This window comes from Zootoca vivipara, chromosome 3, assembly GCF_963506605.1.
Source record: "Zootoca vivipara chromosome 3, rZooViv1.1, whole genome shotgun sequence".
Taxonomy (NCBI): Eukaryota; Metazoa; Chordata; class Lepidosauria; order Squamata; family Lacertidae; genus Zootoca; species Zootoca vivipara.
In genome coordinates this window covers 116,456,142-116,484,025 of record NC_083278.1, presented here as the reverse complement: position 1 = coordinate 116,484,025, position 27,884 = coordinate 116,456,142, and the positions used below count along the sequence as shown (strand labels likewise).

The 27,884-nt window shown below is 50.2% G+C and overlaps 1 protein-coding gene across 10 annotated transcripts in view; it reads left to right on the top strand.

The window, feature by feature from the left end:
* The window catches only part of HMBOX1 (homeobox containing 1), a 109,456-nt gene that overhangs the window by 66,056 nt on the left and 15,516 nt on the right, over positions 1 to 27,884 (top strand). For 6 of the 10 annotated variants that reach the window (XM_060273174.1, XM_060273170.1, XM_060273173.1 and 3 more), the window contains exons 3-8: positions 2,989 to 3,474; positions 5,373 to 5,458; positions 13,460 to 13,570; positions 19,804 to 19,957; positions 26,493 to 26,575; positions 26,706 to 26,801. In XM_060273174.1, coding sequence (XP_060129157.1) covers positions 2,989 to 3,474; positions 5,373 to 5,458; positions 13,460 to 13,570; positions 19,804 to 19,957; positions 26,493 to 26,575; positions 26,706 to 26,801 — 1,016 coding nt within the window. Of the gene's footprint in view, positions 1 to 2,988; positions 3,475 to 5,372; positions 5,459 to 13,459; positions 13,571 to 19,803; positions 19,958 to 26,492; positions 26,576 to 26,705; positions 26,802 to 27,049; positions 27,140 to 27,884 lie in introns of all 10 variants that reach the window. The other 4 variants (XM_060273171.1, XM_060273165.1, XM_060273166.1 and 1 more) reach the window with 2 other exon arrangements.

The window sequence follows — 27,884 nt, the reverse complement described above, 5'->3', positions numbered from 1 at the left end:
TATCGTTCCGTTGTTCATTCATTTAACCCGAGCTGTATCGGTCCAAGCGCCGTGCCCAGAATTTCTCTTACCTCTCAGAACTTATTTCAGTTCCCAGTTCCTTGTGATCACCAACTGTGGGCCGTCATCTTCACAACTTTTGTATCTTTAATCTTAACCCCTCTTTTCAAAAAATCCTCATAATGGTAATCATTGGTTCCGTAGTGATCATTAAGCTTTAATTTCCTCGATAATTGCAAGCTTGCTGTGTGGCTGCCTCATCTATCTATCTGTCTAATCATAGCATTGTAGAGTTGAAAGGTACCCCTGAGGGTCATCTATTCCAACCCCCTGCAGCAGTCAACGTGGGGCTCGAACCCACGACCCCGAGATCAAGAGTCTCACGCTCTACCAACTGAGTCACCCCTGGCTCTATCTATCTGCAGTATATATCATCTCCAGGATTTATCTGAATATGTGGCATGCCCCTTTTTGCAATTCCTGAACAGTTAAAAAGCCCTGGGAGCAAGTCTCATTGTGCTCAGTAGAACCTCCTACTCAGTAGACATGCCTAGGTTAGAAACAGAGTAATCTGCCTTATGCAGAGTCAGTCCGTCTATCTCAGTATTGTTTGCACTGACTGGCAGCAGCTCTTCTGGGTTTCAGCTCACCCTAACCTGAAAATACCAGGGAATGAACTTCTGCATGCGATGCAGGCGTCCTACGACTGATCTAATGACCCTCCCGCAATTGGGGGTGGATTTAGGGCTGTGTGAGCAGAGCACATGTGCTGGATTTGGAAAGGAGGTAGAAGGGCTCTACATCATGCCTTCTTCCCAGGGCGCGATAGTGTCCCAGTCTGCCACTGCCCCAATGGGGGGGGGGAGGAGAAGGATATATCAATGTATTTATTTTTATCTATTCATCGCATTTCCATCCCACCTTTGGAGCTCAAGGCGCCCCACATGGTTCTCCCAATCCTCGTTTAATCCCCCTACAACAACCCTGCAAGGTTAGTTAGGCTGAGAGGCAGCAACTGGCCCAAGGTCACCCAGTGAGCTTCATGACCGAACGGGGGATTCGAACCCTGGTCTCCCAGGTCCCGGTCCAGCACTCTTAACTATGCTGGAAGGACTATTGAGAAAGACAAAGTTAAGAATCCCCGCCAAGTAGCGAAGGCCTGGGAAAGTGGATCTGTCTGAAAAGTTGGGAGGGAAGGAATTGCGCCAACGTCAAGAGGCAGCGAGTTCCAAAGATGCGTCGCCAGCAACACAGTCCCTGGGCATGCCAGAAATAGCTCTTTGGATCCCAGCTGTAATTCAGAGCTCTGATCAAAGAGCCTCCCTGGCAGCGTCTTTCACTTTAATGAGGTCTCTGGCTGGCGATGGAAGCTGGACTTTTGCCACCAAGACAGCCGCCGTCCTGCCCACCAGATCATGTCAGCCTTCCCTCCTGGTGTCCTTTAAAAGTGTAGGTTCAGCGATCTTGGCTGGTGTCCAGAGAGGAATCTGCAAGCATGCCAGGACTCCTCAAGCCACTTGTTTCTGAAAGCTGGAAAACTTTCCAGAGTGGCATTCAACCATCTCTGTCTTTAATCAGGGTTCCTTTCGTGTCCCGTGGGATTTCAGTGGCAGAACAGCGGCTGTGCAAAGGTTGGGGGATGAACAAGCTGGAGCGTGTGTACGTCAGACACAAACTCTGGATGTCCAAGGGGCCTGAATGGTGAAAACTTCGGGACAGATAAAAGGAAGTCCTTTTTCATGCAGCACATTGTTAAACTGTGGAACTCTCTCCCACGGGAGACCTAGATGGGTGTCAGGGACTGGCTGGATGCAGAGGAAAGGTGGGGGAGAACCAGCTGGGGAACCTTAAGGGATGAAGGCTCAGAGCCCAGGGAGTGGTGATGGGATGGTGATGAGCGGTCCGAGGGAAAAGAGGGAGCATGCGGAGAAGAGGTGTTGGAAGCTGAAGAGGTAACAGGGCTTAGGGAGCAGGGAGTCTGTGGCAGAGAAAGTCCAGAATCAGAGGCAGAAGATGAAGCAGAGGATGAGGAGGGGGGCCGAGAGGCCAAGATGAGTTGGGCTGGTGAAGAGTCACAGGGGCCTCCCCCTCCTGCTGCGACAAGCTCCCCTCACCACCTGATCTTCCAGAACCAGAAGAGTCGTGAAAAGGGTGGAGGAGAGGTTGGCTGCCTGCAGGAGACGTCTCTGATTGCTTGGGGGGAAACCCTGGAGAGGAAGAGGTGGGAATTTCTGAGCACAGTTCAAAGTGTTGGTGCTGACCTTTAAAGCCCTAAACGGACTTGGCCCAGTATACCTGATGGAGTGTCTCCACCCTCATCGTTCAACCAGGACACTTGAGGTCCCATGCTGGGGGCCTTCTGGCAGTTCCCTCCCTGCGAGAAGTGAGGTTACAGGGAACCAGGCAGAGGGCCTTCTCGGTAGTGGTGCCCGCCCTGTGGAACGCCCTCCCCATCAGATGTCAAGGAAATAAACAATTATCTGACTTTTAGAAGACATCTTAAGGGAAGTTTTATTGTGTTTTTAATATTCTGTTGGTAGCCAGATGAGGAGGGAGGCCAAGAGGCCGAGATGAATTGGGCTGGTGAAGAGTCACAGGGGCCTCCCCCTCCTGTTGCGACAAGCTCCTTTCACCACCTGATCTCCCAGAACCAGAAGAGGCATGAAAAGGGTGAAGGAGAGGTTGGCCGCCCACAGGAGCCGTCTCTGATTGCTTGGGGGAGCCTTGGAGAGGAGGTGGGGATCTTTAGTTCCAACCACTTCTTAATTGGGGCGAGCCCAGACCCGTTCCTGTGCGCATTAGACCTTGCACGTCCGTTTAGATCCCGTTTTTGCTAATAATGATTTAGCTCTTACTCCTTCCGTGTGATCTACTGCTGACTCGCTCCTGCAAATGGGCCCCCTTTGGCCTGATCCTGGCCTCTTTCTCGCATCCCTGTGCCTTCTTTCCTCCTCCTCCTCCTCACCTTCTTCCCCTGTGCCTCCGCAGCCTGCTGGAAACCATGTTTCACTACACCGACGAGCCCCGGTTCACCATAGAGCAGATCGACCTGCTGCAGCGCCTGCGGCGCACCGGGATGACGCGTCACGAGATCCTCCACGCCCTGGAGACCTTCGACCGCCTCGACCAGGAGCACAGCGACAAGTTTGGCCGGCGGTCGGCCTACGGGGCCAGCGGCGGCTCCTGCAGCAACAGCACCAACAACGTGGCCGCCTCGTCCTCCACCGCCACGGCCTCCACGCAGACGCAGCACTCGGGGATGTCCCCCTCGCCCAGCAACAGCTATGACACCTCCCCGCAGCCCTGCACGACCAACCAGAACGGCCGGGAGAGCAGCGAGCGGCTGTCCGCCTTCAACGGGAAGATGTCGCCCACGCGGTACCCGCTGGCCAGCAGCATGGCGCAGAGGTCGTACAGCTTCGAGGCCTCCGAAGAAGACCTGGACGTGGACGACAAGGTGGAGGAGCTGATGAGGTGAGCTCTTGGGGCTTGGGGGGCGCACACTCCTGTTTATGGGCTTGCCGTTACCACCACATCCCTTAATTCTGACCTCCCTTTCCTCAATGGGAGCGTGCAGAGTTGTAGAGTTGGGAGGGACCCCCAGATGCCATCTAGGCCAACCCCCTGCAATTCAGGGATCTCGACTGTAGCATCCACGACGAGGGGGCATTTGACCTCTCCTTGAAAATCTCCAAGGAAGCTCTACCGCAGGCATCCCCAGACTCGGCCCTCCAGATGTTTTGGGACTACAATTCCCATCATCCTTGACGACTGGTCCTGTTAGCTAGGGATGATGGGAGTTGTAATCCCAAAACATCTGGAGGCTGAGTTTGGGGATGCCTGCTCTACCGTCTGCAGAGGGAGATCGTTCCACGGTCAAGGAGCTCTTACCGACAGAAAGTTCCTCCTAATGTATGTGGATTGGAAATTAGGGTATAATTAGAATAGAGGGGGATATCTCTCTCTGTGTGTTTTAATATTTATATTGTATTTTCCCTCTCTTTTCTTCCTTCCTTTGCCTTCCTCCCTTTCCTTTTGTTGTTTCTCTTTCTTTCTTTCTTTCTTTCTTTCTTTCTCTCTCTCTCTCTCTCTCTCTCTCTCTCTCTCTCTCTCTCTCTCTCTCTCTCTATTTCATTTCTATTTCATTTATTCTCTTTCTTTCTATTTCATTTATTCTAGAAAGAATTTTATTGTATTGTGAAAACTAATGAAAATTTCGTGGAGAGAGTTCCTGCTACTATTTAGTGGCTGCTCCTAGACAGACAGACAGACAGACATGTTGTGGATGCTTTAGTCGAGATCCCTGCATTGCATGGGGTTGGACTAGATTACTCTCAGTGTCCCTTCCAGCCCTGCAATCCTATGCATCGGTGTTTTAATTCTGTTAGTGTATAATTGTGTTTTTTTTCTCTAATTGTTGTCATCGTCCCCTGACCCTAAGTTTTCAGATGTTCCTATTTTACCTGCAAACTGCCTTGAGTCACTGTCAGGGAGAAAGGTGGTTATAAATTATAATTATAATAGTCAGAATTCCATGCAGCCCAAGCAGGCCTTAAGATCAGGGGTTGGGAATCCAAGGGCCGTTTTCCCATCTGGCCAGTCATCTGAGGGCCACAAGGCAGTGGTGGGCGGGGCCAGAGGGGAAAGTGGGCGGAGCAAGGAGCATAATTTCCACCTTGGTTCGGCGGCTGAGTTTCTGCACATTTTCATTCCACCCTCTCTATATCCTTCCTCAGGGAAGCAAGAGGCGTCGTGATGAGGACACATTCCAGCTGGGCAAAGGCATTTGGGGTGGGTGGGGAGTCCTGGGCAGAGTCCTGAGGCCAGACAGCGAGGCCTGGAGGGGCCTAATTTGTCTACACAGGCTGGCAGCAGCTCTCTCGGGATTTCAGACTCTTGAAGGCGTGATTGAACCTGGGGGCTTCGATATGCAGAACATGCTCTCTATCCCCGAGCAGAGGCTCTTCCCATATGCGCTGAGCCACATCCCCAAGCGCACCACCCTAGTTTGATGCTGGCGTTGCCACTTTTTAAAAATTTAAGTCACTGGTGGGGGAGATTTATTCATCCCTCCGTAATGAAACTTTGCGCATCCCATATGGCTTGCACGAATTTATACGGACCGCGAGTTATCTGTTCTCCTCCTTGTGTGCTTTGATCAGCCGGCGACACGGATTAAAAGCAACGTCCGCTAGTGAGCGCCACCCCTCAGGCCCTTCGCTCCCTTTGCCCCCTCCCATTAAAGGCGTTTTCAACTCAGGCCCTCTTTCTTGCACCCACCTCTCTTTTTAATCTTCTTCTTCTTCTTCTTCCTCTCCCCTCCCATCCGCTCTTCCACCTTGCACCCCCCCAACCCTCCCCTGTTTTCTTAGGAGGGACAGCAGCGTGATAAAAGAGGAAATCAAAGCCTTCCTGGCCAACCGGAGGATTTCGCAAGCCGTCGTAGCGCAGGTAACAGGTAAGAGCTCGGAAACGCCTTCCTCCCCCCCCCCGACCCCCAACCCCTCTCCATAGCTCAGCACCACCGTCTCGCCGCCTTCTCCTGCCGGCGCAGATGTTGGGATATCGCTTGGCTTTCTGCATTGCGGTGCAGATCTGTCAGCTTAGTCATGATAATGTATGCCTTTGATTTAAGACCCATTGTGGAACTTCCCTAGTGAATCAGTCTCTCTCTCTCTCTCTCTCTCTCTCTCTCTCTCTCTCTCTCTCTCTCTCTCTCTCTCTCTCTCTCTCTCTGCACCCCCCCCCCCCACCTCCCTTGCCCTGCCTAATCTTCTCTCCTCCTGTTCCTTACGTGGCTTACGTCAGCAAGTTTAGGAATGCTGTAACAAGCATCAAGTGCTTAGAGCCGAAATGGCTTTTTTAAAATTGTGAACGTCATCCACAGCCCTTCTGTTGAGAGTGAGAAGGTGAGGTCCCGGCACTTTTAGGCTTCGGAGGAGGACGTCCAGTCCCTGCGGGGCGCTTGGCTGGAAAGGGGTTGTTGAATTGCACCCGCAGTTGTTTTATTAGCCCAATAACCCAACCTGCCTACTTAAGCCAAGCGTGGGTAAACACTAAGGCTGTCTCCTCCCAACCCTCTGTCTTGCTAGATGCTAAAGAGAGTGAATAGCTCAGTCAGGAGAGCATAAGGCTCTTAGAATAATAGAATTGTAAAGTCGGAAGGTGCCTCCAAGGGTCATCCAGTCCAACCCCCTGCAATGCAGGAATCTCAGCTAAAGCACCCATGACAGATGGCCATCCAACCTCTGCTTGAAAACCTCCAAGGAAGGAGAGGCCACCACCTCGCAAGAGAGATCATTCCACTCTCAAACAGCTCTTACCGTCAGAAAGTTTTTCCTGATATTGAGTTGGAATCCCCTTTCTTGTAACTCGAAGCCATGGGTTCGAGTTCTATCTTCTGCAGCAGGGGAAGAAATAAGCTTGCTCCCTCTTCCATGTGACAGCCCTTGAGATACTTGAAGATGGTTATCATATCTCCTCTCAGTCTCCTCTTTTCCAGGCTAAACATTCCCAGCTCCTTCAACCGTTCCTCATAAGGCTTGGTTTCCAGACCCCTTGATCATCTTGGTCGCCCTCCTCTGCCCACATTCCAGCTTGTCAACATCCTTCTTAAGCGGTGGCACCCAGAACTGGACACCATATTCCAGGTGTGGTCTGACCAACACAGAATAGTAGTACTATGACTTCCCTTGATCTGAACACTCGACTACTGTTGATGCAACCGGGAATAGATTCCTTGTTTTCTGCAGCATCCTGCCTCATCTCTGTCTTCTGGCCTCCCTCCCTCTCCCTCCTCCAGCTGTCTGATTCTGGACAGCTCACTAAACCCTGTTGCCCCTTCAGCTTCCGACACCTCCTCCTCCCGGTCTTCTCCTTCTTTCTCCCTCTGCCCAACCATCATCGGCCCCTGGCTCTGAGCCTTCTTCCCCTTGGGGTTCCCCTCGGGGTTCCCCAGCTGGAGCCTCTCACTGCTTCTCAGCATCTAGCCAGTCTATGACATTCTACACGTATACTCTTGAGCTAAGCGCCATTGAGTTCAGCCGGTCTTGCTACCAGTTAACTGGGAGCGTAAGCCGCAGGGAAATCACCCCTCCCGGTCTTGGCTTTTAGGGGGGGGGGATTTGTTTAGGCCTTGTTTAGGGAAGTTTTTAATGTTTAATGCTGTATTGTGTTTTTAATATTTGATTGGGAGCCGCCCAGAGTGGCTGGGGGAACCCAGCCAGATGGGCTGGGTATAAATAATAAGTTGTTGTTGTTGTTGTTAGCTAATATGGGACGCGGGTGGCGCTGTGGGTTAAACCACAGAGCCTAGGGCTTGCCGATCAGAAGGTCGGTGGTTCGAATCCCCGCGACGGGGTGAGCTCCCGTTGCTCGGTCGCTGCTCCTGCCAATCTAGCAGTTCAAAAGCACGTCAAAGTGCAAGTAGATAAATAGGTACTGCTCCGGTGGGAAGGTAAACGGCGTTCCCGTGCGCTGCTCTGGTTCGCCTGAAGCAGCTTAGTTATGCTGACCACATGAACCAGAAGCTGTGCGCCGACTCCCTCGGCCAGTAAAGTGAGATGAGCGCCGCAACCCCAGAGTCGTCCGCGACGGGACCTAATGGTCAGGGGTCCCTTTACCTTTACTAATACGGGAGGCCTGTTGCACCTGGGAGCCGACTGCAATAACGACAGCGTGGATGGGCAAGCTACAAATATAAATAACAAATAGAAACAAAGACTAAATTAAAAACAGTGGTACCTCTAGTTACAAACTTAATTTGTTCCGGAGGTCCATTCTCAACCTGAAACTGTTCTTAACTAGAGGCGTGCTTTCGCTAATGGGGCCTCTTGCTGCCGTTTTGCCGCCGGCACACGATTTCCATTCTCATCCTGGGGCAAAGTTCTCAACTCGAGGGAACTCTTCCAGGCTAGCGGAGTTTGCAACCTGAAGCGTTTGTAACCTGAGGCGTTTGTAACTCGAGGTACCACTGTAGACGGATAATATCTCTTGCACTGTGTGGTGGCAGACCCCGGAGCGCTCGCTGCAGAAGTGTGTCGTGTGCCAGCGTAAGGACAATAGCTTTGCTTCAAATCTTGACAGCCGGGCCTTTCCGGCTTAAGCGAAGGGCTTTGTGTGCCCTCTCCCCTTAATTTGTCATTTCAGCGCAGGCCGATTCCGAGCATAATTCCCTCTCTTCTTCTTCTTCTCAATAAGCAGCAGCGAGCTTCTGGTTTATAGTTGTTAACTCCCCTGACCCAGGCAGGCATTTAACAAAGCAGCAGGCAGCGTCCTCTGGAAATGTGAGGCTTAAATCAGGAGCGCAGAACCTTTATCATACATTTGCTCGTATGGAAGCTTCCAGGGCCCGTGTGCCAGAGGACGGTGTGACCAGAAGGGAAAAGGGAGGGAGTAACAGATGAAACTCTCTCGCCCTGCATCCGTAGATCTTAGGGTGATTCGCAGCCTAAAAATACTACTACTGGTAGTAGAAGAAATAATAATAATAATAATAATAATAATAATAATAATAATAATAATAATAATACCCCAGTCACTCTGGGCGGCTTCCAACACACATGAAAACATAATAAAACGTCAAACATTAAAACATTAATAAAACGTCAAACATTAAAAACTTCCCGATACAGGGCTGGATTCAGATGTCTTCTAAAACAGTGTTTCCCAACCTTGTGCCTCCAGATGTTTTGGGACTACAACTCCCATCATCCCCAGCTAGCAAGACCAGTGGTCAGGAATGATGGGAATTGTAGTCCAAAAACAGCTGGAGGCACAAGGTTGGGAAACACTGTTCTAAAAGTTGACATCCTTGACATCTGATGGGAGGGAATTGCACAAAAAACACACAATCCACAATTAAAACAATAACAGAAACAAACCAAATACCCCCCCTTCCCCCATCGCCTCCCACAACACATTTAAAAGGGTATCGGATGTAATCAGCCAAAGGCCTGGATGAAGAGGAACATTTTTGCCTGGCGCCTAAAGGTGTAGAATAAAGGGGCCAGGCGAACAAATGGGAAAAGGCCCGTTCTCGTGTTGCCACTCTCAAGAGTTCTCATGAAGGATGCCCATGAAAATATACTGTGTCCAGTTCTGGGCACCACAATTTAAGAAGGATATTGACATGCTGGAATGTGTGCAGAGGAAGGTTGACCAAGATAGTCAAGGGTCTGGAAACCAAGCCTTAGGAGGAATGGTTGAAGGAGCTGGGTACATTTAGCCTAGAAAAGAGGAGATGGAGAGGAGATGTGATAGCCATCGTCAGATATCTCAAGGGCTGTCCCATGGAAGAGGGACCAAGCTTGTTTTCTCCTGCTCTGGAGAGTAGAACTCGAACCACAAGTAATAAGAAGGGAGATTCCGACTCAACATCAGGAAGAACTTTCGGGCTGTAAGAGCTGTTTGAGAGTGGAACCGAGTTTCTCAGGAGGTGGTGGGCTCTCCTTCCTTGAAGGTTTTAAAGCAGAGGTTGGATGGCCATCTGTCAGGGGTGCTTTAGCTGAGATTCCTGCATTGTAGGGGGTTGGACTAGATGACCGTTGGTGTCCCTGCCAACTCTACAATTCCATGATTCTTTGCACAGTAGGCTATGTTGCCATCATGCTAAAGTCACCCACCCAACTCCCTTTCCCTCCCTCCCTCCCTCCCTCCGAGCAAGAAGCATTTCTGTATTTCAGGGGCACATTCTAGCTAAGCCACTGGACTTGGGGAGTGGTGGTGGTGGGGATACACAGAGCAGGGGGGGGGTGAGGAGGGATACGGTCTGGGACTGGAGGAAAAAGCCTGGGAGGCTGCATTCAATTCCCCCCACCCCGTAGCCCTGCTTGAAATTTTGTGTTCCGCTTTCTCAGGCGTGGCACCTCGAGGTCCTTAGAGAAAAAGGGCAAGCTATAAATGCAATGAAACAAAAGCAAAGTCATGCCGTGCAGCAAAATAAAGCTGAAAAGCTGAAAAAGGGAAAAGCCCAAAAGCATGCTGCTGCAGTTCGTTGTTGTTGTTGTTGTTGTTGTTTGTTTGTTTGTTTGTTTGTTTGTTTGTTGTTACGGGATGCCCTACACAAAGCAGCAACTGATAAGCACTAGCCCGGAATACGGAAGTCTTTTATTTATAGAAGCTGCCTTTCAAGGGTTGTGTAGTAAGACAAACAAGACACTGATGGGCAAGGCGGCTTATTAATAATATGCAGATAAGGCAAATGACAGCGTGAACCGGAGCTAATAATAGCCTGTGCAAGAAGACCCGGTGGAAAGGGGCTCTTCCTTTCACGCTTGCTCCCTCTAGAGATGAGATTGGGGAAAAGCACACAATAATGGGAACTAATTTGGGATGGGGGGGGGGAGCTCCGGTGGGGGCTGTAATGTGGGAAGAGGGTCTCCCAGGTTCTTCAGCCCCAGCCGTGTTCTGCAGGCAAAAAGGGTGTTTTAGTGGAAACCAATCGGCTGGCAACCAAATAAAAATTCAAAAAGAATACGTTTCAAATGTCGAGTTTAAAACACTTTATAAAAATAAAGCTCTCCCCCCAAGCTGTGAATTATGAAGTAGACGCAGATTCCTTCGATGTGTCAAAAGCTCTTCCCTTGATCACAGTGGCCTGGTTTTCATAGAATTGTGGAGTTGGAAGGGACCCAGTGCTTGTTTTTTGGACTACAACTCCCATCATCTCTAGCTGGCAGGACCAGTGGTCAGGGATAATGGGAATTGTAGTCTGAAAAAAGCGGGAGACACAAGTTTGGCAAACCCCAGGGAGTTGGCACCTATGGCTCCTCCTCATACCAAAAAATTCAGTCCGTGGTCTAGGATTAGCACCCGCTCCCTTCTCTTCCGCATGCAAAGTTATCTTAAAGATGTGGCAGTTTTTATCGCTTCCTTCCCAGTCTGCATTTCTGATGCACCCAGGAATGAGGAGCGACTGACTGCTATTTACTCCTGGGTAGTACGCATGCGTAACTGGATCGTTGTGTCCAGAACAGAATGAACGGCCGAGTGAGTCATTCCATTTCCTGGTGGACGTGTTCGTAATGTCCTATGAGCTGCTATTCTGCTCTCTCTCTCTCTCTCTCTCTCTCTCTCTCTCTCTCGTTCTCCCCCCCCCCCAGTCGTTGTCTATCTATGTAAGCAGTAGGAGCAATTAATCACAATAATGGCATTTGAAAATTTGGTCTCTTAAACGTGAGAGCTCCAAGCCATATAATGTATGGGCTCTTTTTAAATTAAAATAAGAATGCCCGGGTCTGTGTATTCTAGCCCCAAAGCATCCAAACTGTGTGTCCAGAGTAGGGTTAGGGATCCCATTCCCAAACTGGTGTTGTGATGTTCCACACACCTTGCAAGATATGCCTGGTGGAATGCAAATTCCATATAGGATTTAATGTAGAATGGGGATATTAAGGTGGTGGTTCCAAAGTAGGGAGGTTACCCCCCCCCCCGGGTGGCAGTGGGATTACCCAGGGGAGTGCCAGAGTGCTAACTTGAATAAAATATTGGGGGGCCCAGGTAAGCCCTGCCTCACATAACTGATCACAAGATGCAGCACACACACACACCATTTGAATGGCAATGCCCATAAACTTGGGGAGGCCTTCAAATATTTTACGGGGTGGGTGTGTGCGTTGCGAAGGGACCTTGGCCCCAAGGAGTTGGCTGCTATGGGGCACACTAAGAGGCAAGGGGGCAGCAGGGGGCACCCTGGAGATGTAAACGAGTACTAGACTTTGAGAAGTTGGCACCACTGAACCAAGCCCCATCAGTTTTGTTGAATTTATTAAATGGCTTTAATTGGTTTTTTGAATAAGCGTGCAACGGATTGCTCCTGTTTTGAACTGTATTGCGTTGCACTCTCCCTTAGTGCTTCGTGCAAGAAACTGTTACTCCAAATAATCCTTTTTATAGGACAGGGTAGCGGGCACCGGGGGTGAGCTCATAGAACCAAGGTGGCAGTGACCCGAAAAGATTTGGGAACCACTGTCTTACAGTCATGGGGGGCAGAGGACGCTTCTTGATGGGCAGGTCAGATCTTTGACCCGCCTGCCTCAAGGTTGCCCAGACCAACCCATCATCAAGCTGGTAGCCTTGGGAAGTTTTGGGGCAAAACTCCACTCAGCCAGCAGCCAACATGGCAAAGTCGACAGGGGCTCAGGGGACCCGGGGTCCAAAATAGCTGTTGGGCATCAGGTTGGCAAAGGTGGACAGTCGGCCACCCTGGTGACACCTACGGCTTTGAGCATCGTTTTGTTGGGGGGGGGGAGAAAGAAGGGGGAATGGAGATGCACTTTTGACTCTGGCCCTGTTCAGCGCTGGTGACAGTAGCGATCCCAACAGGCGGCAGTAGGGGAAGAGGGAGGAAAATTCAGCATGTCTCCGAATGCTGGTTTCTGAGAGTCACAAGTGGGGGAGAGCGCTGCCAGGTCCCGCTTTCAGGCTTTGCACTAGAGCATCTGGTTGGCTCGTGCAAGAGCAGGCTGCTGGGCTACATGGGCCCCCTTTGGCCTGATCCAGCAGCCAAACGCTCACATGCTTAGGTAAACACAAGAGCCCTCTCCCCTCCTGCGGTTCCCAGCAAATGTCATTGGAGGCACATCCTGGCTAGCAGCCCTCTCCTCCTCCATGAATTTCTCCATCTCTCTTTTAAAGCCACCTAAGCCGGTGGCCATCGCTGCCTCCTGCGGCAGGGAGTTCCACAGTTTAACTAAGTGTTGTGTGAAGAAGGACTTTCTTTTATCTGTCCTGAATCTTCTGACATTCAGCTTCATTCGGATGGTCTGGAGTTCTGGCGTCACGAGAGAGGGAGAAAACCTTTTCTCCATCCATGCCAGGCACAATTTTTATAATCTTCTGTCTCACCTTTTCTCTAACTAAAAGTCCCAAGCGCTTCAGGGTTTTCCCATAGGGGAGTCTCTCCACCCCCTGGGACATTTTGGCAGCCTTTTTTCTGAACCTTTTCCAACCCTGCAATATCCCTTTTGACATGAGGCGACCAAATGTCAAATTTTGTCTGATGGCGTTATGATAAATAGGCAGTTTTATTTTCAGTTCCTTTCCTAATGCTCCCTGGCAGGACAAGAATTGGGAACAGCACGTGTGGCTTGATCACAGGTTGTCCGTAGGGCGTGATGAAAACATGTGCGCAAGAGGAGGAGCCACATGGTGTGGCAATCAAATCAGTTGCATAGTTCTCTCTCTCTCTCTCTCTCTCTCTCTCTCTCTCTCTCTCTCTCTCTCTCTCTCTGGACTCAGCTACATTAGTAAAAAAAACCCAGCATTTTGAATGTGTTATAAACATGCAACACCAGGTGGCGCTGTAAAGCACAAACCTTTTCTATGCGATTTTACATAGCGGTTGTTTTTTTTTCTTTTCCTTTTTTATTATAACGTTTTAATTTATGACTTATTTATAGCGGTTCCCCCCCCCCATGTGTAGATCCACCCTCTCTCCTCTCTTTGCTCTCGCCTGCAGGTATCAGTCAGAGCCGGATCTCCCACTGGCTGTTGCAACAGGGATCGGACCTGAGCGAGCAAAAGAAAAGGGCCTTTTACCGATGGTACCAGCTTGAGAAGACAAACCCCGGTAAACAAAACCAAGCCGAGACACTCCAGCTGTTCCCTCTGAACCAAACCTTTTCCCCAGCGGCTGTGAGTGTTGTTGGCTTCATCGTGCTTCGGTCGGCATGGACCCTCCCCTCCCTCCTCCCTCCCCTGCTCCCCCCCCCCCCAGTTACAGTCCATGCTCAGGAGTGGGGGTGGGAGGGGGTGGGAGGAGGCTTGCATCGGGCAGAGCAAGGTTTGGGGGACTTCCCTGCAAGTGGGTCTGCACCGGGGGCCTTGTTTCCCAAAGAGGGCTGGCAGAGGTTTGGGGCGTGCGTGGAATTAACAGCGGGGCTGTCAACTTGAAAGATACAAAAGTGCGCTGAACAACATTGTGCTGCGGTTCCTTCACTCGTCAGCAGGTGGCGCTGCTGTTTTGTTTAACCGGAGGGAGACTGTGGAACAAGAACGAGAACTTTAAATGCCATGACAGCTATCGCCCGTGGCCTCTGAATTCTTGTTTATTTGGTTTCTGTCCTCCCGCCTCTCAGTCCTTAAGGATCCCCAAATGCAATAAGAGTTTGCTCAGGACTGCTTTGGGGTAGCATCTCCTCCTCCCTGCAGCCCTGGGCCTTCGTTCTCGGTGGGCGGGTGAAGCTGTTCCCCCTTGCCTTTCCTTCGATGGCGATGAGGTGGTCCACTCTCTGGCTGCAGGCTCCCTGCTTCCCTCCCTGCCCAGGACTGCCAGGTCTTTTCCAGGGCTGAGATATTAGAGCCCGGGGACTCAGGGGACCTGCGGTGGCAACCGGATCCACATCAAAGGACGGGACCTCGATGGGGTGGGCATTCTGTAGCTGTGCATCTCCGTTTCTGTGGATAACACGGCCACTTGCTCATGAGCATCCACAGGATGTGTGCAATAGCATGCTTAAAAGGGGACGTTGAGCTAATTCCTCTCGCACACAAAACAAGAAAGGAGAGTGCCTGTACATTTTGTCTCCTGCCTCAGGGTCAACAAACACTAGAAACTTGCTTTCTCTTTCTTTAAAATAAAAGCTAGAGGACTATGGTGCATCTGAGGTTGGGGGCTGCCCCCTTTCCCCCACCTCCCACAATTTCTGGATACCCAGAAATCTGCTGTGCAGATTAAGTAGCAGATGTTTTGTAGTTCTTCAAGTTGGTCCACCCAGTGCGTGTTCCTTCCTCCTGCAGCGAGTGAGGCAAAATGAGAGGTCTTTCCCCTTGAAGACGACATGGCTAAAACATGGTGGGTTTTTGCTGGTGTCGGTGATCAGGGTTAATTCTTGGGTAAGCCTGTAATGAGTGGCTCTCAGGCTCCTTAAGGCCATTGGAAATTGTCCGGGCAAAATGAAATTGAGTCACTTTCAGCTGAAGCAGGTAGAGTGCTCTGGAACAACACAGTAGTATTTAAGCTGATAGGTGCTTCTAATCTTCCTTCCTTCCTTCCTTCCTTCCTTCCTTCCTTCCTTCCTTCCTTCCTTCCTTCCTTCCTTCCTTCCTTCCTTCCTTCCTTCCTTCCTTCTCTGGGTTTGTCAATGAGGATTTGCAGTTGGAGGTTGCCTCTTCTCTTACTTACAAAGTGTTGTTGTTGTTTATTCGTGTCCGACTCTTTGTGACCCCATGGACCAGAGCACGCCAGGCACTCCTGTCTTGCACTGCCTCCCGCAGTTTGGTCAGACTCATGTTCGTAGCTTCAAGAACACTGTCCAACCATCTCGTCCTCTGTCGTCCCCTTCTCCTAGTGCCCTCCATCTTTCCCAACATCAGGGTCTTTTCCAGGGAGTCTTCTCTTCTCATGAGGTGCTCAAAGTATTGTAGCCTCAGCTTCAGGATCTGCCCTTCCAGTGAGCACTCAGGGCTGATTTCCTTCAGAATGGATAGGTTTGATCTTCTTGCAGTCCATGGGACTCTCAAGAGTCTCCTCCAGCACCATAATTCAAAAGCATCCATTCTTCGGCGATTACTTCCAAAGTAACCAAAAGGAATAGGTGTGCTTTTCTACTTGGGGGGCTTAGCCCACAAATTGCCAAGTGTCTGGTGAGTGAAGTGCAAGCCCAGGGGTACAATGCCCAGCTTTGTGTTTTGCAGAAGCACCGTGGCTCATTGGTAGAGCATTTTCTGTGGAAGATCATTGGTCCCCCTAGCTCTGTATTGTTTACACTGACTGGCAGAGGCTCTCCTGGCTTCCAGAGACGGCTCTCTCCCAGCTATGGCCCTTCAGGGGGACCTCTGCCTTAGATCCTGCACAATACCAGGCTGGATGGACAAAACGATCTTACCGGTTATAGGGCAGTTTCGTATTTTAATGCAGATTTTATGACACGGCCACTTCCTCCTGAAAAGTTGAGGATTTTTTGCATTGTCCCGCTATTATTTTTGTGAGATACCTCTGCCACTCTGCGCTCCTGTCTTCCAACATATGACTTATTATAAATTAAGAGGGGGACCCCCAGCATGTACGGCCACCGCACATGGAAGTTTCCATGTACCTCTGGCCGACAGTCATCCAACGAAGCTGAAGTCTGGGAGATTCAGGACAGGCCAAAGAGAGGTACAGAACTCATAGCAAAGAGTGGAAGCTTCTCCCAGCAGATGTAGGGACAGCCACCAACTTCATGGAGGAGAAGGTTGTCCTAAGAGCACAAGAAGAGCATTGCTGAATCAGGACAATGGCCCACCAAGTCTGGCATATTGTTCTCACAGCGGCCGACAACATGGGAAGCTGTCAAGCCAGGATCTAGAATCATAGAATCACAGAGTTGGAAGAGACCACGTGGGCCATCCAGTCCATCCCCCTGCCAAGCAGGAAACCCCATCAAAGCATTCCTGACAGATGGCTGTCAAGCCTCTGCTTAAAGACCTCCAAAGAAGGAGACTCCACCACACTCCTTGGTAGCAAATTCCACTGCCAAACAGCTCTTACTGTCAGGAAGTTCTTCCTAATGTTGAGGTGGAATCTTCTTTCTTGTAGTTTGAATCTGACCCAAGAGCAGCACTCTCCCCTCCAGCCGTTTCCAGCAACTGGTCTTCAGGAGTGTGGCTGCCTCCAACCATGGAGGCCAAGCCAAGCCAAACCAAACCACCATGGCTAGCCCATGGTAGATAATTCATGGAGGATAAGACTGGCCAGGGCTTCTAGTCACAACAGCTGTGCTCTTCCTCCGCTGCTGGAGGTCGCATGCCTCCGGACGCCAGCTGCCGGAAACCACAGGAGGGGAAAGAGTGCTGCTGTTGCACCCGGGTCCTGCTCGTGGGCTTCCCCGTAAGCATCTTGCTTGACCGCTGCGAGAGCAGGCTGCCGGACGAGAAGGGCCACAAACTCGCAGGGCTCTCCTCCACCAAGCTGGCTGGCGCTTCTTCCCGCAAGGGCCCTGCGACTCATCCGCCAGCGTTCCGAGCAATGCGCGTTTGGGAACCGGGTCGGAGTTTTGCCGCATTGGCCGACCCACCTCGGAGCACCCACGCTTTGACACCAGCAGCACTGATTCATTAGGACGGACCGGATCAGTCTGGCAAGGCCGGCAGGTAGCCAGCCAAGTGGGAGAGGATGAATGAGTTCCCTTGGCTGAGCTCCCCGTCTCTTCTTCCCTTGGCCGTCACAGACTCGGGCTGGCTTGGAGATACGAGGCACTAACCACCTGCGTCTGTTTTGGGGATGTTGTTGTTGTTTTTTTAGCACAAGTGCCAGAATGTCCTTCCTGAATTTGCTCCTAGGTTCTGCTTTAACGCGAGTATTAGCAGCTGCCTTTGGGCCCAAGTGGGGAACTCTCCCAGCTAACAGGAGGCAAGACCCCGCTCTCTGCTCTGAAAGTCAAGACTGTAGGAAGCTGCTTTTATACAGAGCCAGAGCAGAGGTCCCATCTGGCTTCTTCCTCCTCCTCCTCCTCCTCCTCCTCCTCCTCCTCCTCCTTCTTTGGCAGTCCCTCATAGCCGAGTAAGATTGTCTTCCATGAACACGGTCTTAACAGTGAGTCTGTAAGTGACTGTGGAGCCCAATTCTGGATCTACACATCCTTCCACAGTGGGGACATAGGTTGCCAGGTGGGAGTTGATCATGGTGTGGATTTGCCAAGCATGTCTTCCTCTTAGCACATTTCTCCCTTGCGTCCTGAGTTTGAGGGTCTTCAAAGCCCAGGACACCTTTGGTAAAGGCTGTTCTCCAGTTGGAGCACTCGCAGGACAGTGTTTCCCAGTTGTCTGTGTTTATACAACATTTTTTTTAGATTTGCCTTGAGACAGTCTTTAAACCTCTTTTGTTGACCACCAGCATTGCGCTTTCCATTTTTAAGTTCGGAATAGAGTAGTTGCTTTGGAAGGCGATCATCAGGCATCCGCACAACATGACCAGTCCCCTATTTGGGTTCCATCTGGCATGGTACTGTTGACACTGGCTGGCAGCAGCTGCCTCTAGAGTTTCAGGAAGAGAATATATGTCTGCCCTACCTGGAGCACCTGGGGATGCAAACCTAGGGTCTTTTGTATGCAAAACAGATGCTCTGCCAATGAGCTAAGACTGCACCACAGCTGCTGAATCAGTGCTAGAAATTAGACAGGCGCCAAGCGCATTTTGTAACTGGCACGGGTCCAACTGCGACCACAGGGCGGGCACCACTCCTGAGAAGGCCCTCTGCCTGGTTCCCTGTAACTTTGCTTCCTGCAGTCAGTGAGGGAACCGCCAGAAGGCCCTCGGCACTGGACCTCTGTGGAGCGATGGGGGTGGAGACGCTCCTTCAGGTATACTGGGTCGAGGCCGTTTAGGGCTTTCAAGGTCAGCACCAACACTTTGAATTGTGCTCAGAAATGTACTGGGAGCCAATGTAGGTATTTCAAGACCGTTGTTATGTGGTCTTTGCGGCCACTCCCAGTCACCAGTGTAGCTCCCGCATTCTGATTTAATTGTAGTTTCCTGGTCACCTTCAAAGGTAGTTGAGAACATATAGGGTTTTTCTTTTTCTTTTGGTCCTCTTTTTAACTAAGGAGGATCTCTGTAATGCTCCTCTTGCAGAATTTCTTTGCACCTGGATGCTACATCAGCACAGAAATCTGTTTCCAGCCCCCGCCCCCTGCTTTGACGTCAATTGCACTGACTCGATAGTAGTCCAAGCATGTTTGTTTAGCAGGATTCCCCAAACTTGGGGCTCCTGTTGTTTTTTGGATGCCAACTCCCATCATCCCTAGCTAGCAAGATCCAGTGGTCAGGGGTGAAGATGGGAATTGTAGTCCCAAAACTGCTGAAGAGAGACCCAAGTTTGGGAAACTCTGGCCTAGATGACTTTAAAAGTTTGGGAAACCTTGCATGCCTTGCATGCAGAATCCCCCAGGTTCAATCCCCAGTTGCTCCAGGTAAGGCTGCGAAAAACTCTCTCCCTGAAATGCTGCTGCCAGTCTGTGCAGGGAATACCCAGCCAAAGGGACAGACTCTGTGCAAGGCAACTTTCTAGGTTCCTGTGCTATGTTGGGTCGGATCATTGGCCCACTGCTCTGGCTTGGAACTTGCACATGAAAAGCATGTTTCCTGTTTGTGTGTGTGTGTGTGTGTGTGTGCGTGTGCGTGTGCGTGTTTAAACCTGCATTGCTGTTGGGTGGAAGAATTATGGCCTTCTCTGAACTTAGACCATCGGCTTAACTGCAGAGGAGTTTTGGCGTGTTCACAAGCATTTCAGCAGTTCGGAAGCAATTAATGATGATGATTATTAATAATAAAGCGGAGATCTGATTATGGGCAGCAGTGTGGAGAAGGCAGAACCGCCACAGTGGTAGTGGGCTACTGTGTGTGCGAGAGAGGGAGGGATACAGAATATGAATGATGTGCAAAGTGGATATGGAGGAAACGAGGTTGTAAATTATAGGAGTTTGGTTAGACCTGCGTACCTTTTTACCTGAGCAAAAGAGGCTTTAAAAAAAAAAATGAAAGAGCAGGTGTGCTGTACTTTTAGCCGAGCTCCTGTGTTTCATCAGGGCAGGTGCTGTTTTAGAAAGAAGCAAATTTACGGAAGGACAGTCTTAATGGCTAGTAGTTATGGCTGTGCTCTGCCTTGATGCTCAGAGGCGGCAACGCTGCTGGAAGCCACCAGAGAGGAAGAGCCGCTCTTGCCCTTGAATCCTGCTTGCAGGTTTCCCAGAAGAAGCATCTGGTTGGGCTCTGTGAGAACAGGATGCCAGACTAGGTGGGCCGCTGTGTTCCTTTGGTGTTGAGCAGGGGCTTTCCAGTTCCGCTGGGAAACACTTTCGTGTCCCGCTTTGCTTTTTTTCCAGGGGCGACGTTAAGCATGAGGCCGGCCCCGATCCCGGTAGAAGAACCTGAATGGAGGCAGACTCCTCCCCCCGTCACAGCTACCTCTGGCACCTTCCGCCTACGGCGGGGAAGTCGGTTCACCTGGCGGAAAGAGTGCTTGGCCGTCATGGAAAGGTAAGGAACCTCAAAGGGCTGGGTGGACCTATTATGCTACGGAGCCTAAAAAAAAAAAGAGCGGGGGGGGGGAGTATTTCTTCCCAATACTGTTTTACCTTGGGTCCCAAACGACCTGGAACAGACACGTTTTGGCTCCCAAACGCCGCAAACCCAGATGTGATTTGCAAACATCACTCTTTTGGAACCCGAACGTCGGATGGGGCTTCCGCAGCTTCTGATTGGCTGCAGGAGCTTCCTGTAGCCAATCAGAAGCCACAATTTGGTTTTCAAATGTTTTGGTCCAGCACCGTGGGCCTTCTGGCGGTTCCCTCGTTGCGAGAAGCCAAGTTGCAGGGAACCAGGCAGAGGGCCTTCTCGGTGGTGGCGCCTGCCCTGTGGAACGCCTTCCCAACAGATGTCAAAGAGGAAAACAGCTACCAGACTTTTAGAAGACATCTGAAGGCAGCCCTGTTCAGGGAGGCTTTTAATGTTTAATAGATTTCTGTGTTTTATTTTTCTGTTGGAAGCCGCCCAGAGTGGCTGGGGAAACCCAGCCAGATGGGCGGGGTATAAATAATAAATTATTATTATTATTATTATTATTATTATTATTATTATTATTATTATTATGGAAGTCGAACGGACTCCTGGAACGGATTCCGTTCAGCTTCCAAGGCACGACTATATTATCTACACCAGTGGTTCCCGAAGGAAACCACAGAAGGTTATAGATCGTACTGGAGGATGTCGAGGTGAGCAGCCCCTGAGATGCTGATGTGGTCCTGTTGCCCAAGCAGAATTTGCACCATTATTTGCTGCTGGAGCAGCTTCCTTATTTATTTATTTATTTATTTGGTTTTTCAGATTAACATTTTATGATCACATATCCAACATACAACATAAAACCCAAGATTCCAAAGAATCTCCTGGACTTCCCTCCTCCCCTTTGTGCATCCTGTTGTTAATCATTCCCTCCTGCATCTTTTATGATAATCCGAAACTTTTACATCTCCGTTGTGTCCAAAATTCACCATTAAACCGCAAGTGTTATTCCAATCCTACTAGCGGTTGTAACTGTTTACAACGGTTTGTAAGACAAATTAAAGACATGTCTCCACTGTGGAAGGATGTGTGGATCCAGAATTGGCCTCCACGGTCACTTAAAGACTCACTGTTAAGACCGTGTTCATGGAAGACAATCTTATTCGGCTACGAGGGACTGCCAAAGAAGGAGGAGGAGGAGGAGGAAGAAGCCAGGTGGGACCTCTGCTCTGGCTCTGTATAAAAGCAGCTTCCTACGGTCTTGACTTTCAGAGCAGAGAGCGGGGTCTTGCCTCCTGTTAGCTGGGAGAGTTCCCCACTTGGGCCCAAAGGCAGCTGCTAATACTCGAGTTAAAGCAGAACCTAGGAGCAAATTCAGGAAGGACATTCTGGCACTTGTGCTACAACCCCCCCCCCCAAAAAAAAATTCCTTATTGCGATTTTGGTCTTCCTGGTTTCTGATTCTTCCGGTCATTTTAGCCATTTCGGCATAGTCCATCAACTTGATCTGCAGGATCTGCTTCCTAGTTGTGTACCATTGTTGGTCAGTAGCCACTCCAGGCAGGGCTGTGTATCTAGTGCTGGCAAGGACGGTGCACCTTTTCCAGCCCAGGTGTTCGTTCTCAAAAGTTTCTCTCGCAAGGCAATGCCCGCAAGGCAATGCAGATCCCGTCTCATCAGCAGGGCCTTAAGCGTGGTGGCATCGCCCCTTTGGGATTCCCTCCCTATTGCATACCAGACAGGTGCCACCTCTGCTGTTCTTTTGACACCTGCTGAAGATCTCCTTCTCCCAACAAGCTTCTTAAGCGGAGATCTTTGGATCTGTATATTGGAATGGCGTTCCGAGTCTTTCAAAAGGTGTTCTTATTGCTTGTGGTTTGATGCCCTGCGCTCCTTTGGGAGAAAGGGCAGGGTATGGATTTAATAAATGAAATAAATTCCTTCTTGGTTAGCCTTTCCCGGGTGTTTGTGCCCATGGTGGGCAGGCATAGGAGCGAAAAGTGGGCACAGCAATAGGTGGGGTGCCTGAGATTTCTCCAGTGGGAAACATGGGGCTCTACCTTTGAAGGTGATTCAGAAACTACAAGGAATTCAGATTGTAGCTGCCAAACTTGTGACTGGGAGCAGCTGCCAGGACCATATAGCCTAAAGGATCTTCACTGGCTCCCAGTACAATTCTGAGCACAATTCAAAGTGTTGGTGCTGACCTTGAAAGCCCTAAACGGCCTCGGCCCAGTATACCTGAAGGAGCATCTCCACCTCCATCGTTCAGCCTGGACAGCGAAGCCCAGCTCCGAGGGCCTTCTGGCGGTTCCCTCCCTGTGAGAAGCGAAGTTACAGGGAACCAGGCAGAGGGCCTTCTCGGTAGTGGCGCCTGCCCTGTGGAACGCCCTCCCAGCAGATGTCAAGGAAGGGAACAACAACCTGACTTTCAGAAGGCATCTGAAGGCAGCCCCGTATAGGGACATTTTTAATATTTGATGTTTTATTATTGTTTTGTATTTGTTGGAAGCTGCCCAAAGTGGCTGGGGCAACCCAGCTAGATGAGCGAAGAATAAATAATAGAATTGTTATTAGTTGCATCACTACATTCCAACCCTACAGAAGCCAGAGGCTTCTAACACTTCCCTCCCCTCCAAAAACCCACAATACCCTCCTTCATCACAGTTTAAGGACACATTCCTGCCAGTCAATCGCACTCCAGGCAGTAGTTGCAGAGGAGGCATGGCTGGCATGGAAAAGTCCTGAGGCCCACATGTTGGTTCTCATAGGATCACGTTCGGCCCTTCACCCTCCTGTTCCCCATCCTGGCTGATTTTGCAAGGCTGGTTGTAGATCCCCAGGGATCCACTGGAGAGGATGGAGCTGGGAATGGCAGGCAGCAACAAAGACTGCCTGGTCACATTGGGCAGCCTGTTGCATAGCTGATCGCTCCCAGGAACATCTCTGGGCGTCCTGTTCCTTCGCCCCCACTGCATGAGTATTGCATGCCGAGGGATCTGCAGCCCGCTTGTAATTCAATTCTCTATTCCTTCGCTGCTGCTTTGGAATTCCTCCCAGTGCACATTACGGGCTGCCAGGGCGCGGCTTTTGTGCTGGAGATCCAGAATCTCTCGCATCTCTCCTCCGTCCCCTCCCTTCCCCGCTTCTTAAAAACTTCTCTCGGAATATTTACGAGCTGAAGGTTAAAGAGGAGCAGCGAGCGGACTTCTGCGCTCGTAGCTGCAGGATGGGTGTGGTTCTAGATAAACTGCATCGTGCGATCTCTCTCATGGCTGTGCAGTCTTTACCCCACCTGCATGAACATAACCTTTGTTTGTTGCCCCCCCCCAATAAAATATGCTAGCCTTGCCCTGGTCTCGTGAGGGTGGCCTGCTCTCCGCTTGCGAGGACAGCCAAGAGGTCGCTTTGGGCGTAAATGGAGGTTCAGGCGGGAAGCCTCGTTGATTATTTGTGCAAATTTGCAGCCTGCTCCACCCCAGAAGCTCAGGGCGAGTGTTTATTTTAATTTATTTTGATTTATTAGATTTATAGGCCTCCCTTCATCAAAAGATTGCAAAGCGGTTCACAAGAGTAACATTAGGGGAATGCAAAATGAGAGTGTTGTACAGTCATACCTTGACATCTGAACGCTTCGACTTCTGAAGGTTTCGACTTCCGAAGTCGACAACGCCAAAATTCTTTTCGCCGCGTGCGCATTCTGTGCCTGCGCAGAGCGGCGCATGCGGTCGGCGCATGCGCAGAAGTGCGAAATTGCGCTTTGTGCATGCGCACGAGGAGTGCTTCGACATCCGAAAACCTCGACTTACGAAGACGGGCGTGGAACGGATCGTCTTCGTAAGTCGAGGTACCACTGTATTAATGTTGCTGCCGGCAGGTGTTGCAAAGTGATTCACATCTGATTCTCAGTAATCCTTACAGAAGTGGGTTCTCTCTCTCTCTCTTTCTCTCTCTCTCTCTCCTGCCCCAAATCTCTTCCATATCGGCTCACCTAGACCAACTTGGCACTCTCAAAATGTTTTGGGGTACAACGGCTGTCAGGCTGGGGCTAACGGCAGGCAGCTGTGGTCCGAAAGATTTTTTATTATTTCATTTCCCTATTTCTAGCCCATCTTTCTCCTTGAGGAGCTAGAGGTGGCCTCTGAGGTTCTTGTCCTCTCCCCATTTTGTTCCCACAAGAACCCTGTGAGGTAGGCTAGGCTGAGAGACACTGGCTTGGTTAACACGTCACATTAAGCCCAGCCATGGCTTAGACCGGTGAGTCTCCAGACCTGAGACCCACCTCTGACTCTCAAGCTGCAAAGTGGGGCCCGTGGGCTGAGTTTGCTTAAGTGGGCATGGAATAGAGGAGTGGGTGCGAATGGAGTACCCTGGGAAAAGCACATGGCTGTCAGGCAAATACCCTGAAATGGAGCGGTCTTCATCGCAGGGTGCTGGCATTAGATAAGCAGGAGCGAATGGTGGTTGTGGTGCTCAGAAAAATGGCATTGCAGAAAATAAGGGCCAATAGAGATACTAGCAAGCACCGCCAGCCTGTGACTGAGAATGCCTCCTTGAGGACTAGAAACATGACCGGTTTGAACCTCACATTTACTTATTTTTGTCGAGCTGTTCAAAATAGAAACATACAGGTTCCACGCGGAATTCTTTGCATGCAGGATCAATGGAGAAGCCTTGCCCTGAACGCAGGGTGCAGCCGAGCTTATCTGAGATAAACAGAGCATCCCGTGGAAGCAGCACCGTCCGGCAGCAAAAGATTCCTTGCTCCCAGGCCACAGCCTGAGATGCATTTATTCCTGCTGCTCTGCCGGCGTTATCCCTGGTGGCGCAGATTTGTCAGAGGCGGCAATATTCCTGGCCCCTGGTGGAAATGAAACATCAAGGATTTTTCTGCCTTTCCCTGTATCTGCACACGGATCCCGCCCTTTCAATCCTTTACTGTAGTCCTGTACAAAAGAGATCATTTGATTACCTCCCTGATCAGCCACTGGCATGTTGATGGGCGCCTATTGTCTAGAAAACACAATTGCGTCTGGGATAAAGGCTTATACCTGAGCCTTTGTGATCCGTTGCTTCCTCTTTCCTTCTGCCCGCCCACCCTTGCCTCTGCTCCAAACTCAGTACTTCTATGGAAAAAAGGATTGGAATTTGGGGTCTTATGGTCTAAACCACTGAGCCTAGGGCTTGCCGATCAGAACGTCAGCAGTTCGAATCCCCGCAACGGGGTGAGCTCCCGTTGCTCGGTCCCAGCTCCTGCCAACCTAGCAGTCTGAAAGCACATCAAGTGCAAGTAGATAAATAGGGACCGCTCCAGCGGGAAGGTAAACGGCGTTTCCGTGCGCTGCTCTGGTTCACCAGAAGTGGCTTAGTGATGCTGGCCACATGACCCGGAAGCTGTGTGCCGGCTCCCTCGGCCAGTAAAGCGAGATGAGTGCCACAACCCCAGAGTCGTCCACGACTGGACCTAATGGTCAGGGGTACCTTTACCTTTACCTGCCAAGCACATGTGGGATGCGGGTGGCGCTGTGGTCTAAACCACTGAGCCTTAGGCAGGGATAGACAACCTAAGGCCTGTGGGCTGGATGCGGCCTAACCGCCTTCTCAATCTGGCCCACGAACGGTCTGGGAATCAGCGTGTTTTAAATGAGTAGAATGTGTCCTTTGATTTAAAATGCATCTTTGGGTTATTTGTGGGGCATAGGAATTCGTTTACCCACCCCTCACCCCAATATAGTCCGGCCCATCACATGGTCTGAGGGACAGTGGACCGGCCCATGGCTGAAAAAGGTTGCTGACCCCTGGCCTAGGACTTGCCGATCGGAAGGTCGGCGGTTCGAATCCCCATGACAGGGTGAGCTCACGTTGCTCGGTCCCAGCTCCTGCCCACCTAGCAGTTCGAAAGCACATCAAAGTGCAAGTAGATAAATAGGTACCGCTCTGGTTGGAAGGTAAACAGCGTTTCCGTGTCCTGCTCTGGTTTCGCCACAAGCGGCTTAGTCCTGCTGGCCACATGACCCGGAAAAACTGTCTGCGGACAAACGTCGGCTCCCTCGGCCAGTAAAGCGAGATGAGCGCTGCAACCCCAGAGTCGTTCGCAACTGGACTTAACTGTCAGGGGTCCTTTACCCTTACCTGCCACACACCTATGACCTGGGTGTCCCTCCCTCCCTCCCTCCCACCCTGCAGTTCATGGAATCGGTGTGATGTCTCGGTGGGTGGGATGTCTTGGTGCCACCAATAGAACGTTGAGAAACCGGACAGTTTCTGCGAGGGAAGTGAAAGGTCAAGTTCGCGGAGAAAAGCTTCACATGCGCTTAGAGAAAGGACAGAGAAAGTTGCGCTAGCAGGAATAGCTTCAGGAGCGAATCGATATCTGACAAGCTCGAGGGTGACGATTTCTTTTTCCCCCACAAGAAAAGTTTCTCAGAAGCCTGTGTTTTGTCTTGAGGGCTGGGGGAGAAGGGGTTGTTGGCGTCCAAAAAACAAATGGCCCTTTCCTTTTTTCCCGCAGCTACTTCAACGAGAATCAATATCCCGATGAAGCCAAGAGGGAAGAAATCGCAAATGCCTGTAATGCGGTGATTCAGAAACCAGGTAGGGAAAGAGGGTTTTGTGTGCCTGTGTGTGGTTAACGCCCCCCCCCCCAAATCCTCGGTACCCGGTGCGAAATATATGTTGACACAGCTTGTTTGGGGGTGGGTGTTTTTGTTTTTTTAAAATGCAGGGAAGAAACTGTCCGATTTGGAGCGCGTCACCTCCCTCAAAGTGTACAACTGGTTCGCCAACCGAAGGAAGGAAATCAAGAGGAGAGCTAACATTGGTAATGTATCACAAGCGCCTTATAAGAGCTCCCCCCGAGAAATGGGATTTGATTTGGCTTTCTTTAAGGGGAACGTGGAGGGATCTAGGGGGCTTGGTCAAAACAGATCGCTTGCCCCACTCCCCCTGCCCCACGGGGACATGTACAGGCTTAAGTTCAGGTGTCTCCAAAGCAGTTGGTGGTTGTGGGTGCAATTGCTCTCCTAAGCTGCTTTAAAGGCCCGAGGGCTTTCAAATTATGTGCTCCAGGAAAACCTCAGGTTGCTCTTCTTGCTTTGAAAACATCCGTAGTGGCAGGCGAGATTCCTTCACCTGCAACCCGGAGTGAGGGAGCATTAGGTATTTATTATTATTATTATTATTATTATTATTATTATTAAGTTCATTAAAAATTATACAACTGTGGATTGTTTAAAAAAAAGACCTCAAAGCGGTTTGCAAAAAAGGCAGAACAAGAGAACAATAACAAAAACGAACAGCTTTAATTTACAACTTTCAAAGAGTTCATCCAACAGCAGACTTAAAAGCAACTTAGAAATCGCAACAGCATTCTAGATACTTGGACAGGGTTCCGAAGTGTAGGCGCTGCCACGCTAAACAATCAAGTTCTTGACAAGTGCAGAACGGGCATTTTTGTGGCACCTGTAGCAATGCCAGTTCCGCCCATTTTATGTGGTTAAGTGGATACATGTGGGGGAAGGTGATTTCATAGGTAAGCTGATCCCAGTTTCTAATGCCTTTATGTACTATTATAGAATTATACCTTGAACTTGAACTTAGGTATGTGAAACAGTGAGCTGTTGGTTCACTCGCGATGCCTGGCAGGCCTCGCCAGGGCTGTCTCTTGAGTCCAAATATTTGTTTGTTTGTTTATTTCCCACTTCTTCCCCTTCTTCCCCAGGGACTCAAGGTAGCTTACAGATAAAATAGGAACGGTTATAAACGTATGGGGAAAATCATTTAAAAAAAAACAATTAAAGGTTGATAGAATTAAAACCATATGAACTGTATATAAACTATACAAAACTATATATTATATGTAATAATAATATAATTTATTATTTATACCCCGCCCATCTGGCTG